At 34.5% G+C, this 17,552-nt stretch overlaps 1 protein-coding gene across 1 annotated transcript in view; it reads right to left on the reverse strand.

Annotated features, from left to right (window-relative positions):
- Positions 1-17,552, reverse strand: part of LOC100373412 (glutaryl-CoA dehydrogenase, mitochondrial-like) — a 31,737-nt gene that overhangs the window by 11,943 nt on the left and 2,242 nt on the right. The window contains exons 2-3 of the mRNA XM_085503317.1: positions 10,953-11,138; positions 9,947-10,180 (exon numbers count right to left, since the gene is read on the reverse strand). Coding sequence (XP_085359443.1) covers positions 9,947-10,180; positions 10,953-11,138 — 420 coding nt within the window. The remainder of the gene's footprint in view (positions 1-9,946; positions 10,181-10,952; positions 11,139-17,552) is intronic.

The following is a 17,552-nucleotide window of genomic DNA, read 5'->3' on the forward strand; positions in this document are numbered from 1 at the left end:
ACTAGGTGATTAAGAAGCATAAATATTTACCAAAACTAATATGGTGTATAGTCCTACACATGTAGGTTCATTGAAATGTGATGAGTACTCTTTAAAAGTTTCATTAAAATTCAATGAGTGGTTCTTAGGACAAATTAACTAATTAAACAAATTAGTAGTTAATATGCACAATAATTTATCCTAAAATTAATCAGGTCTCTGCATAGTCCTAGAAGATCTATGTCGCAAGTCTCATTGAAATGTGATGATTAGTACTTGAGATATCAGGTGAAGGGCTGAAAATTAACTAATGATGCTAATAAGGTGATTAATATGCACAAATATTTCTCCAAAAACAAATTAGGTCTCTGCACAGTCCTCAAGTAACTATGTACCATGTTTCATTGAAATGTGTTCATTACTACTTGAAATATCAATAGCTGAAAATTAATTAATTATGCAAATTAGGTAATTAATATGTACTGATATTACCCTAAAAACTATCAAGTCTGTGCAGTCTCATATGACATCTACGTACCAAGTTTTATTGAAATGTTATGATTAGTACTTGAGATATCAGTGGAAAAGCCAAAAATTTATTAATCATTATGCAAATTAGGTAATTAATATAAACAGATTTTTACCCAAAACTAATGAAATCTGCGCATTAGATCAGAGCATCCATGTGCCAAGTTTCATCAAAATCCAATGAGTGGTTCTTCATACATAAGTGGAACAGTCATGGAACAGCTAAAAATCAGTTAATTATCATGCAAATTAGGTATTTAATATTCATAGATTTTTACCCAAAACCTAATCAACTCTGCGCATTATCCCAGAGCATCTATTTACCAAGTTTCACCAAAATTTGATTAGTGGTTCTTGAGATAACGGTGGAACAAAAAAAGTGACATACATACATACATACATACAGACATACAGACATACAGACAGGGTAACTGCAAAGACTCCCTTTTGTGCTTCGCACACGGGAGTCAAAAATGCAAAAATTTGCAAAATATTGAATCAAATTTAGGCTGGAAAAATGATGACATTCAACTGTTTATCTTCTCCACTAAAAAAATCAATTACCGTACTCGACCGCGTTAGCGCCCATGCCCGGGCAAGCGCCCACCCCCCACTTTTGCGCAATTTTTATATTTGGGGTCACATTCGGCAAAGCGCCCACCCCTTCAAAATGCAACTAATTTAAAACTTGGTCTTGCGTAACGAATCTTGGTAATCGTTTTTATATGATACAGCGTGGATATCGAGTGCTGTGAACATGTTGTGAATGCGTAGAGCACGGTAACCTTGCGTAAACTACGCTTCGACAATGACCTGTTAATACAAGTAAAATGCAGTAAATATTTCATGCCATATTCAGTTTACCTCTCAAAAATGGCTAGTTACTAGCTTTTTGGAAAAACCATGTCGTTTATTCGCTGAAATCAATTCCAACAGATCGTACTTCGACATCAATAATTCACTTCCGCATTGCGTTGGCGGAAAGTCTTCGGGAATTTTCGAAGAATTGCGTCAGTGCAACACAGCATTCTGATTGGTAAATAACCAACTTGACCCATTAGGTCAAAGGATGCTGCTGCAGGTCAAATGCAAATGCATCATGGCGGAAAGTGATTTTCATCGAGAGTTTGCGTACGATCCAACACCTCCTTCGTCAGTGGAGATAATATGACAATTTTGACTTTGACTGTGTTCCAACAGACTCAAATGTTTTTAATTTCATAAATTCTGGTGGTACGTAATTAATATTGTAATAAAATGTGCATATTTTTTGTGATCATTTCTGTTTCTTCATTGTGAAAATCAATGACGACTCAACTAATTTCGTAATTTGGATTTCCCTCAAAGACGTAATCTGTCACTTGATGAATAATTTTTTTCATTTGCACTCTTTTTCGAGGGGGGTGCTCGCGTAAGCGCCCACCCCTAAAAAAAATCGTGATTTTCTGAGTTGAGGCCACTGGGCGCTAACGCGATCGAGTACGGTATATGACACAGCCTTCAACTTTTGAGTGACAATAATATTTAACTATGCCTTTATAATTATAAACAAAACAAGGACAGATGATTAGAATTATCAGCAACGATTGTATGAGAAATATTCAGGTGCTGGCAGGATACCTATAATAAATTGTTTTTAGTTATTGTAGTTTTTTCTATGTAGCAAGGACATTGTATATTCACTTCTATATGCTGTATGCTGCCCTCTGGTGTATATTCATATCTAGTCGAGGCAGGACAGTGTTCTCTGTGCATAAATGGAATTTTTATGTAGAGGTCCGCAAATCAAAATTGAGACAGTTGGCTATCATTAAAACATAGACAAATTTTACCACATTACATCAATCAGAATTGTTGAGTGATGATTACATATACTGTAAAATAATTTATTTTAGCTGGATTTAATTTTCGCTGAAAAAACTTTTTAGGTATGAAATTTATTTTCACTGATTTATGACGAGTTGATTGTAAAATATAGGGAAAAAAGTATATTGGCTGGATTTTATTTTCACTTAATCATTCCTTAAACGAAAGTAGTGAAAATAAAGTATTTTACAGTATATACAAATCCCATGTATGTAAATGTGTCGAAATGGGCGTAGTGCGAGTGGTTAGTGCTACTAGCACTAATCCGAAAAAGTACTAGATCTAGTGCTAAAATGGCACTAGATCTAGTGCTAAAATGCCACTAGATCTAGCGCTAAAATGTGCACAGTGCGAGTGGCATTGTTATCGCATTGTCAACGACGTCGAATAATAGGAGGGCATCCACTTTCATATGCAAACTACAAAACAGTATAAAACATCGGCAATATAGGCCAGATGTCCATAATAATACTTTCTTTATATTCTGCCGTAAATTCGTCAATCGAAAAATCGCCCTGGGGATTTCACGGCTGGTGGGCACTTATTTTGGGCTCAAAATTTCAAAAAATAATCATCAAATATTTTTTGGGGACTTCCATTTTCATCATTGAAGTATTTAACTATGCAGACTTTCAACACCGTCAGTTGGGCCACCCAAGACGAAAGAAACTATTGCAGAATTAACAATAATTAATAATTCTTGCCGAATTAAAAAGTAGACTGCCTGAAATTTCATTACAATGTCGCCCAGTGTCATTTTTCAAATACATTTGTTTTTATTTTATTGATAACGAAAGTATATTCTCAACGAAGTTTCAAAGAAAAACGAACACAACTGGCGTAGTAGCCCCAAATGATCATGGTTGCGCAATCCGGTCATGCTGCGTTTCACAATTGTTGAATATTAGTCAGTAGTGATTATAATAACGCACAAAAAATAAATTCGTTGAATTGTTATGAAATTCAAATAAAATTCAACTTAGTTTCATCGTAAGCAAATGATTCCGATCGCATAAAACGCTCGATGCTGTAGGGTATCCGCCATGTTTCTCTTGCATGAGTTCAGCTAAAAGGTCAAATCGCTAATTAACCAATCAAAATGCTGGAGGATGCCAACGTGTTCAAATCACCATAGCTCATTTAAATATGTTGAACACAAAGCGGAAGAGATTTGCCGATGTTGTAGTACAATCTTTTGGCTTGGATTTTGATGGGAAAATGGCATGATTTTTTTTTTCAAATCAAAAAATAGTTGTTTTCAAAAGATGAACTGAGCATTAGAAAAATAATTTAATATTGTTTACAGTGATAACAGCTCTTTGTCCAAACAAAGCTTACCCATTCACGCTAGTAACAATAAACACGCTCTTGAATAAAAACTTAAATAGACTATTTTAGGCGTCAGGAAAGATTGGAATGTCTGAAAATTACGCCAAAATATTTAAAAAAAAAAAAAACTTTAAAAACTCGCCGAAAAATCGACGCATTATGAACTACGGTCATCACATATGCGCACTGGGTTTGTTTAGCTGTGAAGGGTTAAAATACGCATTTCACAACCGGAAATTCAACAGATTTCACATGTTTTAATTATTAGCAACTGTAACAAGAACAAAATTTCGAGAGTCTAGAACAAACAATCCTAAGGACTACTAAAAAATATCATTGCAGAGAAAGTGTCTAGACATATATTATATGGTCATGTTAAAAAATCAGCGAGGTTATATCATATTCCGCTAACTGGTTATTTGTGTAAGCAATCGCAAACTATCATTGACATCAAAGATGAACTAGACAGTGTTCTTATCAGTATTAACTTGGGTTAAAACAAAAGGAAATAAGCCAGTTAAGAGGCTTAAATGGCCACTTGAGAGGCGTTGTGGCTCCTTCCGTTAGTACCTCCATGGTACAATGTAACAACAGGATTGCGTGAATCCACTTTTATCAATGGTTGATTATGTCCGCAAAGGTCAATGTCATGACAACCAGACAACGGATCATTTTCTGTCTGGTTCCCAGCGGTACTGAGCAACATGCCCATTCACAGGGTACCGTACACAAAAAACCCACCGAGCTTTACAGGGACCCGGGACTTAGACTAGGAGTATACAATTTTTTTATTTAGTTCATATATGGCATCATAATTTCATTGAAGATCTATTTTCATTAAGTGTGGCGCCGACTAGAAATAAAACGGCACGTCAGCGTCAACGCTGAATTCCACCATTTACATACAAGTTACAAGTTCATATACACCACAGCTGAAAACACAAACTTCCACACAATACCATTTCATACAGTGTATCTATTCACAATTTGTAAAAATTGCGAAGTTTGACCTGCAGTTTCACTGTCCGTGGAGCTAGTTTCCCGGCCGATCGCGTTGTTTCAAAGGTCTATTACGACAAACGTGGACAATTACATTCATGTACATTCTCAATTTTCCCACTGCAGCACATTTCCAATGAATGAAAGATACAACAATTTACGTAAATATTAATTCATTTTCGGACAATTACGGGATGTCTCGACGTCGTTGACAACGCGATATCAATGCCACTCGCACTATGTACATTTTAGCACTAGATCTAGTGCCATTTTAGCACTAGATCTAGTGCCATTTTAGCGCTAGATCTAGTGCCATTTTAGCACTAGATCTAGTACTTTTTCGGATTAGTGCTACTAGCACTAACCACTCGCACTACGCCCATTTCGACACATTTACATATTTTACATTATTTGAGGTTTTTACAGAGAAAGAAGGGTGTGTTTTTTTAAAAAACATACTATTGTAAAATCTGTATTAGAAACCGCGACTTCTATTAAACTAATACAATGCAACAGAGGGGATGAGGCTTCTATTAGAGCACGTACACATATGAGAAATGATGAATTTTTGGTTCTCAATTATTCAAAAAGAATTGGTGCGACTTCTATTAGGGATGCAGCTTCTAATACAGATTTTACGGTAGTATACAAAAAATCCTATAAAGCAACCATTTTAGAGCAATTTTCATAGGAATCCATGTAAACACATTATTCCAAAGATAACTTATACTAATATGCAAAAAATATCCAATTTTATGCAGCCCTCATGACACCATATACATGTATATGTATCAGTTTTTTAAGCATAGGGTCAACCAAACAAAATTTTGTGATATGATGGAATGATTCTGCCATAGGAACTAATTGTAAACATCCATTGTAATAAACATGTTCATGTATATGATACTGGTGTTCACATCAATTTATATATATATATTGAAGGACTTTTCTATATTACAATTGAATTTGGTTCTTTTGGTCTAAATCGTCACCATGGTAATTTTTAATCAACTGTTTTGAAATGTAGGTTTCTTTTGTGACATCGGTGCGAAAAGAGTTAATGAAAAAAATGAAACGGTAACCGTGGGTACAGATGATGATCAAAAGTGTTGTAATTAAGAGAGCACAGAGCAATGCACTTTTGGTGTTTCGTGTATCTACATCAACAACAGCTTGAGATAATCTGAAAATTAAGGTAATAGCTGGTGTCAAAAAAAAATCAAGTGTGAAAACAATAAAATTAGACTAATTTAACCTGTACAGTAACATCAATCAAATCCTAATTTTAAATAATTGACAAAAAACATTTAAAAGTTCTGTTATTGCTCAGTATCATTAGACATTATTTTGACAATCACAGTCTCTATTCTGTATATAATGACAAAGTCAATCACTATGAGTTACCATGGATGTACCGTACTTATGACTATATAGTAATACAATCAGTTGTTTCCGGTAATATACATGTACTGTAATTGACAGAACATATTTGTCTGAATTGTTGAAAATGTAATCTTCAACCAAAATCTAATAGGCCCAAAAAAATTGGTTTTAAATTTCTTCTAGTTGGGTTGATATGACCACCTATTTTCATTTTAATAAGTTGATCAAATCTAAAATGTTTTAAATAAAAACACTGTGTGAATGTCTCTATCTGCGATAGTGCTTCTGATATGACTTCGTATGGACAAATAAACACTGGTAACCGCTATAACCCCCTTCATCACTATGTTTGTTTGTTTATTAAATGTTTTTTTGTGCCAGGCGACAGTTACGGACATTGAATGTCACTGTTGTCTTTCCTAACTTTTTTTTTGTATGTGCAAATTGCAAGTGCTGACACATGGTGCATTTTTGCCATAAGGGTCATATTCATATTTCCTATCAAATTTCCTATCGGTCGAACATAAGCACCTGCGAATCTTAACCAAGATACCCCCAAAGTCGCATTCATTAGTGAATGAATCTCGGCCAGTGGAATTGGCCTTATCATTGAGTCTGTGGCACACTCACCCAGGGTATGGGTCAACCCTTTTGATGTTCAGCCTAAGGTAGGTCTACCAATCATGAGTCTGATGTGACAACCACTAGGCTACCAGTGACCGGTGTTTTCCTCCATCACAATGTGACAGAAGATAATAATGAGCAGCATGTTGACTAAACATATTCTTTATTTGTACTCTGCGTTACAAAAAACAATTTAATCCTACATACTCCTACTCTGCACACTCTTACAAAGCTTCAATTAAGCACAGAAAAATATAATACAATCTGCAAACTTAGTACAAGATATTCCAGTGGAAACGCTAGTTCATAAACAGTTTTCAAATGGCATAGAATAATGAACAGAGTCTGCACAACGTCCAGTAATTAAGAATTATCAAGACACTGGTGTTATTTATTACAATAAGCCAATACTAATCACACATTGACTGACTGTTATACTAACTACAGTCAGTGTGTTACTGATCACCTCTACATGTATATAAAGACCACCTTCATATAGTGAGCAACCATCGTTTCAGAAATATTTTTGCAGATTCACTTTTGTTTAAAGTTCAAAATAATATTTAGCATTCTGTTCATAAAGCAATTTTTAATTTCCTCAAATCAAACTTATTATGATTTTGATTGGCACAAATAATTGTGTTCTCAATATTTTCTGGACAAATATTACGTCAAATGAGTAAATTGTTGATCCATGAAAAAATAATCCAACATCTATATAAGAACCACCAGTTTATAATGACCATTTTGATGAAGTTTCTTGGATGGAGGCCATATACAGGTTTGACTGTAATAAGCATTAAAAGATGTATTCCAATTTCAATGTGACTTTTATCCATAAGTCATATCTCAATATATAAAGGGCAATGTAAATACTCAGATAGTGTGGTAGAGTAGACTTCCTAAAATTAAAGCAGGAGTGTCGTCACCCATGTACGCACAGGAATTGAGTCCCAAGCGATGATAACAACACGCGCTAAAAACGAAAAGGTTCATGGTTAGACACTTATTTGTAAACAATGACACGCTATGGCCATCTGAAGCATGCGCAGGTGACAATTCCCCTGCTTTAATAATAATAATACATGTATGAAATTCTGGAAAGGAAAAAAATTAAGATTGTAAATTTGGTTTATAGTAAACAACTCACTAGTACATACCAAATTAATTTGAATAGTAATAGTTCTTAATCAAAACCACTGGAAATTAGCTACCGATTTTTGGCCACAAAATAGTACATTGGGAACTATCAGAAGCAATGCACCTAAATTTCAGAATTGTGATTGGTTGACTGATTTGGCAGCTATCTTGAATTAAAGTTAAACAGGAACTGGTCATTTTGAACCCTTTAGGGTTAGGCATTCTGAATTTATTGTAGTAGCATTGATATATATGGGCTCCTCATTTCACAAATAAAAACATGACTTTTTCTGCCATGTTTTTTTTCACTCGAAAAATGTCAAAAAATACTTGAAAATCTTTGTCTATGCTCTGCAGCTGTAATAGCATTTTAAAATTGTAGTCTGGTACGTTGATTTACAAAGCAATATGACTCAAATAATGTACATAAATTAGCCCAAACCAAGCAGCACGTTGTCTGAACACTTGTCATTCAGCATTACAAAAGAAACTTGCATACTCCTACAAAGTATATCTCATTGTAAGATAGAGATAAAAATAATACCATCTGTCGATTTAGCTAGTTCATAAACAGCATATTTTCAGATAAACGATAGTACAAGTACAATAACAAGAATCTGCACAATGACCTATAACTAAGAATTACCAGACAATATTATTTACCGCGATGACCCAATAATAATGAAACAGTGACTTCCTGTTATATTAACTGACTAGCCTGAAGAGATAACACACGGGAGAAGTATTCCACCTTCAATGTGACTTCTATCCATAAGTCATAACTCAATATATAAAGGGCAATGTAAATACTCAGATAGTGTGGTAGAGTAGACTTCCTAAAATTAAAACTAACAATGGAAAAAAATGTAGCTGGGGAATCAAACCTGGATTCTTAGATTAAGTTTTCAATGTAATTTTTTGAAACCAATGGGGAATTTTGAGCTAAATTTTCAACAATACCTTTAAAAATATCAAATCAAGATTTTCAAAAAATATAATAATTTCTGTTGCATTTCATTGCAGTCAAGGGCATTTGCATACAATGGGTGAACTTTTAAACTTGTAACTAGACATTGAACACCGTTATGTTGACAGATATCCCAGAGTACAGCATGTTCTAACGATAACGTAAATAAATAAATACAGCATATTGGAGCTATATAAATAAACAAGTAAGAGATATGAAAATCAAACTTGGACAAGATTTTACACACAAATATAATACAGTTTAAAATCGATCAGATTAGAACTTTATAAGAGAATGGAATAACAATCAATGACGACAACGTAGACAGAATTCTTTCAATTTAAACCAATTAATTTTAAGCCTTGTAACTCTACATATAGAACATATCCATTTTTAAGTCTGGGAGTCTTAGACCGCTTAACTTATTTAAAGAACACTTTTTATTTTAAAATGTGGAGAACATTATGTGATGTGCACCGTGGGTGTAATTTTATGTATGCTGCCCTCTGGTGGTAATATTGAGAATGATATTTACTGATTCAAGTTACCAGTAGGCATAGTATTCCAAGCCAACAGGTCGGGCAGAAAACTGCTGATAGTATGACAGGCTATTTTAAATGTAATAAAATTCTAGTCTTGTGTACAATGTGATGAGCTATTCACAGAAAACCTATTTATGTACTAAGTAAAGAATGAAATGGTGCAATCCATGATAAAATTATGACTGAAAATTTGTGAACAATAAAATTGTTCATAGACTTATTACTCAGGACGAGAAAATTAGATCAATACATTAAGTTGCCTACATTGTATCATACATTCAGCTAAATTTCTAATTAAAGTTAATAGAAGAAAGATATTCAGTGGGTTTAATTTCAGCAGATATGCAGGTACGTGTATATTCACTGGTTCACACTAGTGATGAAAAGATGCAAGCTATTATTATATTTGAAAATACACAAGGTTAAAATTATTGAGTGCATTTTCCGTAGCTATCCAAGTAAGCAAAAATAAAAATTTTCAAATAATTACACTTTTTACAAGACTGTTTTTATTTTTGGCCAGTTATGATGAGATGAAGATTTAGTCAGAGAATTAAATTCTAACACAAATTATGCTCAAATTACTTACCTAACTTTGGCAGGAATTTTTCTCTCTGTTGTTCTGTACCATAGGCATGAATAGGATGCATAACAAGTGACGATTGTACACTCAAAGCAGATCTGTAACTACTATCGACTCTTTCCACCTCTCTGGCTATTAGACCATATGCCACGGATGACACACCAGCGCATCCATACCCCTGAATAGTGGGTCCCAAGACGCCCAGCTCTCCCATCTCTGTCATAATTTCTTTGTGAAAAACTGGGTGCACAAATAAATACAGTGGTAAAATAGTAGTACAGTGTTTGCAAAGCAATTAGTCAAACTTTTTTTTTTAAATATACATGTGTATAACATTTTCAATATTTTTGTAATGCATTATACATGAGAACATTGTCATGTGAAAAAACTTGCATCACCCAAGGGTAAAATCGCATCACCCAAGGGCAAACTCACATCACTGAGGGACAAACGTGCATCACCCAAGGGCAAACTTGTATCACCCAAGGGCAAACTTGCATCACCCAAGGGCAAACTTGCATCACCCAAGGGCAAACTTGCATCACCCAAGGGCAAACTTGCATCACCCAAGGGCAAATTTGCATCATCCAAGGGTAAAATCGCACCACCCAAGGGCAAACTCACATCACTAAGGGACAAACTTGCATCACTCAAGGGTGAACTTGCATCACCCAAAAGCAAACCTACATCACACAAGGGTAAACTTGCATCACCAATAGGCAAACTTGCATCACTAAAGGGCAAACTTGCATCACTAAAGGCCATACTTGCATCACCAACTGGCAAACTTGCATCACGCAAGGGCAACCTCGCATCACCCAAGGGCAACCTCGCATCACCCAAGGGCAACCTCGCATCACCCAAGGGCAACCTTGCATCACCCAAGGGCAACCTCGCATCATCCAAGGGCGAACTTGCATCACTAAAGGACAAACTTGCATCACTAAGGAACAAACTTGCATCACTAAGGAACAAACTTGCATGATGAAATGTGTCAAATGTCTAATCTCACCTTCATTTCTGTTTGCCATGACAATCCTTGGCATTAACTTTTCTTGACAATAATCATGGAACTGGTCTTTCACCATGATTTCCTCCTCTGTTAGTTGACTTGTCAGATCAAATGCATCCTGCCAATTAAATGGTGGTGGTCGGGGCATCTTTACAGGTGCTCCTAAATGCTGGAAACTCTGTGGTTCTGTGGCATTGCAGGTTAAGGTGAATTTCAGTGACCAGCAAACAGTATATACTAGTATATGCTAAGCTGGGTAAAGTTTTCAATGCAATTTGGACGTTCAATTACTGAGAAGAGACGATTCACTAAAAACAACTGGGGACAATTTTTTTAAGAAACCAAAGTCTGGATGTCTTTGAGAAAAATTACAAAATTTGTTTTTGTATTGGTTTCTATAAGCTGAAAAAGTTATATTTATAATTATTAATAAGAATCACAATATTGGTGAAAATTTCAAAAAAATTGACATTTTTATTTAATGAGTTTGCAGCATGATAATCTTTCTCCATTATAGCGAGTCAATATTTATCACATGTATCATGCACTTTCGGTGTAATAACACCCGTGTGATATTTTTAGTATTACACACTTTGAAAGTGACATCACACTTTAAGTCTGTGATGTGATTGGCCAATACAGCTAATTTCACCTTTGACCTAATCAGTAAAGTTAGTACTGAATTATGCAACACTTATGATGAGACAGATTTTAATGACAAATTATGTAGAAATTATTACATATTATACTTATTAGATTTTTAGATTCTATATAATCTCTGATTTTATCGCTGTTGAATAAACAAAGAATTGAAGATATTAATCACAGTCTCAATTCTCCCAACCCGAAAATAGTTCGGGCATGATAATGTTTCGTCTGCTGTCAATCGTACAAATTTGCATCTCAAAGTAAACAAACCTTCAGCTGATCGAACATTCGAAATCATGATACATATGGGCGACTTAGTCAATACTTTTGATATTGACGTGACAGAATTTATGAATGACGAGCAAGAAAGACCAAGTGAAGGTACGTTTACGTTTTTTCTTTCGTCAGAACTGATAAACTGAGATCATGATCACTCGGCGTATTGTATGATCGCATAATGCATTGGGTAAAAATACATCACAATACTGCGAGTACTAAATAAAATGATTCCACAACATGAATTTATTTTTATATTTATAATAACAAATGTAACATTTCTTTTCGTCACAGAAAATGCGTCCTTGGGTGAAGCGACAGCACAGACCACTGACAGCGACGGCGCCGAGGCCGGGCCTTCACGACCATGTAGATTTGTGCCAGTCACCGATGACGATGTCAGACGAACAATCGAAACTCAACAAAACAAAAACACAGCCAAGAAAACTCTATATGATATGAGATTACTGGGCAAATTTTTGAAGACACCAGAAATAAACGAAGCTAGAGAAATCCACGAAATCCCTCCAAATGAACTGGAAACAATTCTATGCAATTTTTTTATCAGTGTCCGTAAACCGAGCGGTGATGACTACGAGCCTACTTCCTTACGATCTATGCTTTCTAGCTTTGAACGTCACCTGAAACGACACAAATTTTCCCCAAACAAACGCCTCACAAATCATAGTGCCAGAAAGCATCTCATCCAGAAATTAAGTGACCAAAATATACCACCGACACCGCGACAAATAATGCAGATCTCCGGTCATCGTAACATCCAGTCCGTGAATGCATACAGCACTATATCAGAAAACCAACACAGAGAAATTTCTGGCATTTTAAATAATCAAGTAGCCACCCCTAACTATAGCACATCAAACCCGTGCCAAACATCAATACCTTAAGTTATGCAACCTCGGCCACAACGTAACATCGCGTCCCAGTTGACCTTGAGTTCACAATCTACACCGATATTTGGAGGCCCCATTTCCGGCGGAGTATTTAATGTACACGTACATTACAACATTGCCAACATTGATAGCTCAACAATTCCACCGAAAAGACGTCGGATGTATGTGTTTGATTCCTTTCATCAGATGAGAACTAAATAATAACTTTCAATCGACGCAGCGTTGACTTCCATGTTTGATCTCGTGGACCATGTCAATGACGTCATGGAGTGACGGGGAAACCCCCGATAAATACTTGTAGTTCCTACAGCTTTTTGATGTATTTAGTAGTTTTTATTGCTTTCGTTTTTCGCTTTAAGTGTCTAAGTTAAAAATAATGTAATTTGTTTATTTGTATTCTAACTAGGTTGGTGTTTGGACTTTTATTAAAGTTCTTTTTGATCCCTTTTGTCTCTTCAATGACTCTTCACTTTTACTTGTTCGACTGAATCAATGCGCCCAGTGTTTGCGTTGTCGATTTCGGCTGCCGACGACAGTGGAAACATTTGGCTTTGAATTACAAAAAAAAAAAAATACATGTGATAAATAGGATCTCAAATTCGTGACCGTGTAATATCGGATTTATTAAACTCGTGTAGTAATTTCCATATGTTCCTCGCCAAAGGCTCGGAACATATGAAAATTACTACACTCGTTTAATAAATACGATATTACACGGTCACTCATTGGAGATCCTCTATGTCTCCCACAATGCACTGCATATATGCTCAGGAGAGCAAGATGAGTTTTAATTATTAGGCCAGGAAAAAAAATTCTCTGTTTCTCGTTTCATGGAAATTTTAAAATGAGGCGGCGAGGAGATTTTTTTTTTTTAAACTGAGCTAAAATGAGGAAAATTTGAGACAAGTGCGAGTACAAGCGCATTTTGGAATGTTTTTGAAAGAAAAAAACGTTTGAGGCGCATAGTTCAAACTGATGTGCGTGGAAACGAGAAACAGGGATATTTTTTTTCTCAGCCTTACTTTTTTGATTTAAACTTCCTCAAACATAACGTGTGTTATGGGGACATGCCATCCCACTGACAAAATTTAGCTAGTGTCAAACTGAGGCGAGTATATACGCCAACATTTTGAATACGACACTCAGAATTAACTATTATTTGAAGAATGCAATACCAAACAAACTATACAGAAACCTAATTTCAATCCTAATTTCTCACCCAAAAATTGTCAAATCCTCGCATACAATACACTACAATTGCACAATTGTATAATTTTTAATGAATAATGATATTCCTATACCAACACACACCCCTACTCAACACTGATTCTTAAACAGGTACGAAAAATAATATACATACAAAAACAAGAAAATTGAAAAATACGTACAAATGGCCAATTTTTTTAGAATCTTTTGGTACATGATACGTTTTGTGGTACCAAATGAACACATGCAGGAAAGATGTTCATGCTTACATTGTATATGCATTTGTAAACAGCAGCTTGAAAAATCGAAAATACATTTTTCATTGAATAAAAATTCATTTTTCAACTATTTGAAGACTATTATCATAAATGTGTGCGATTTCACATGAAATATTGCCATATGTGATTACCATAATACAATGGAATCGTTTGATGCAAATGTCATACTGGTAATAACCAATTGTTTAATGTATATAGATCCTATGTATACAATTGTGGTCTGACAGGTTACACATGGACGATGACAAACTGTACCAGAGCGGCAGTGACTCAAAAGAACTAACCAAACATAATGAATCATCCGATGACATGGATTCCACGCGTGTCAACGTCAAAACGGCACGTCAAACTGTCATTACGATAATCTATGGGTGCAGTTACGCTGAGATCGGAGGGAAACCCTGAAGGGGATGATTCAGCCTTGAGAATACATGGGTGTGTTTGGAATACCGAATGTTTAGAACGTAGATCCTCACTTGTAAATAAAATCGCTTTATGATAGAAGTACATGAATTATATTATTTTAATACTTTGCAAAAGGTGTCACCAAACACTGAGATTAAACAATAAAAAACAAGTCAGTTGTTATAATCCTTTGCAGGATATAAAAAAAAAAAAACATTTAAAAATCAAAACATAAAAACAATACGATACAACATTATTATTATTGAAGGTATGTGAATAATAACCTGATTAAAGTTCTTTAACCTGATTAAAGTCTACAATAGAAAATTCTGTTGATTTGGGGTCAGATTATAAGCAGACAGTACGTGTCACAGCTATATGTATACATGTATATAATGGCACCATACTGCCCTATCATCAGACCATGGTATCATTATTATCGAATGAGGCAATCAGGCCAGAGTTCAGTTGAGTTGTCACCTGAGGGTACATCAAAATAATAACACAAATATTTGACTTATGGGTTTTAGAAGTTCAAGGTTGTGGATATCAGGTCTGAAACTGGGGGCATTGAAATAAAGTTTGGTATAAGGGTCTGATAAGCGAGAAATTTTACCTATTAGATGTTTAATATTAAAGGACCATCAGAAAAGTATATATTATGACCTCTTATTGACATGGCCTGAATTCCGGAATATGCAGTCACTAGAATGACTCTTTTATAACTGAGGCTCTAAAAATATTTGAATATATCACATGATGTGAAAATGATATCATCATGAATAGCCGTTTCTATAAGTAAGTGCACTACAATGTTCTACTACATTGATTGAGAAATTGACTGTTTCTATAGTAACAAGTGAACTACATGAAACTAACAATTTTCGCATATATTATTGAGGTTCCCATCAGTGCAAAAAATTCACTTATACCAAAACACCTTTGCAGTTAATAAGCATTTTGGAATACTTGTCCATAGATTACACTTTTCTAAAATGACATGAACAGTGGCCCTTAGCACACTCAATAAATTAGACTACCCAATAGACTACCAAATATTACATTAGACTACCTAATAATACAATAGACTAACCAATATTACAATAGACTACCTAATATTACATCAGACTACCCAATATTACAATAGACTACCCAATAATACATCAGACTACCCAATAATACATCAGACTACCCAATATTACAATAGACTACCTAATAATACAATAGACTAACCAATATTACAATAGACTACCTAATATTACATCAGACTACCTAATAATACAATAGACTAACCAATATTACAATAGACTACCTAATATTACATCAGACTACCCAATATTACAATAGACTACCCAATAATACATCAGACTACCCAATAATACATCAGACTACCCAATATTACAATAGACTACCCAATATTACATTAGACTACCTAATATTACATTAGACTACCCAATATTACAATAGACTACCCAATATTACAAAAGACTACCCAATATTACAATAGACTACCCAATATTACAATAGACTACCCAATATTACAATAGACTACCCAATATTACAATAGACTACCCAATAATACATTAGACTACCCAATAATACATTAGACTAACCAATATTACAATAGACTACCCAATATTACAATAGACTACCCAATATTACAATAGACTACCCAATAATACATCAGACTACCCAATAATACATCAGACTACCCAATAATACATCAGACTACCCAATAATACATCAGACTACCCAATATTACAATAGACTACCCAATAATACATCAGACTACCCAATATTACAATAGACTACCCAATATTACATTAGACTACCTAATATTACATTAGACTACCCAATATTACAATAGACTACCCAATATTACAATAGACTACCCAATATTACAATAGACTACTCATATTACAATAGATTACCCAATATTACAATAGACTACCCAATAATACATCAGACTACCCAATATTACAATAGACTACCCAATAATACATCAGACAACCCAATAATACAATAGACTACCCAATATTACAATAGACTACCCAATAATACATCAGACTACCCAATAATACATCAGACTACCCAATATTACAATAGACTACCCAGTATTACATTAGACTACCTAATATTACATTAGACTACCCAATATTACAATAGACTACCCAATAATACATCAGACTACCCAATATTACAATAGACTACCCAATATTACAATAGACTACCCAATAATACATCAGACTACCCAATATTACAATAGACTACCTAATATTACATCAGACTGCCCAATATTACAATAGACTACCCAATAATACATCAGACTACCCAATAATACATCAGACTACCTAATATTACATTAGACTACCTAATAATACAATAGACTACCCAATAATACATCAGACTACCCAATATTACAATAGACTACCCAATATTACAATAGACTACCCAATATTACAATAGACTACCCAATAATACATCAGACTACCTAATATTAGTTTAGACTACCCAATATTACATTAGACTACCCAATATTACATTAGACTACCCAATATTACATTAGACTACCCAATATTACATTAGACTACCAAATATTACAATAGACTACCCAATAATACATCAGACTACCTAATATTACATCAGACTACCTAATATTACATTAGACTACCCAATATTACAATAGACTATCCAATATTACAATAGACTACCCAATATCACAACAGACTACCCAATATTACAATAGACTACCCAATATTACAATAGACTACCCAATATTACATTAGACTACCTAATATTACATTAGACTACCCAATATTACAATAGACTACCCAATATTACAATAGACTACCTAATATTACATTAGACTACCCAAT

Source organism: Saccoglossus kowalevskii, chromosome 9 (assembly GCF_978046115.1).
Source record: "Saccoglossus kowalevskii chromosome 9, keSacKowa6.1, whole genome shotgun sequence".
NCBI lineage: Eukaryota > Metazoa > Hemichordata > Enteropneusta > Harrimaniidae > Saccoglossus > Saccoglossus kowalevskii.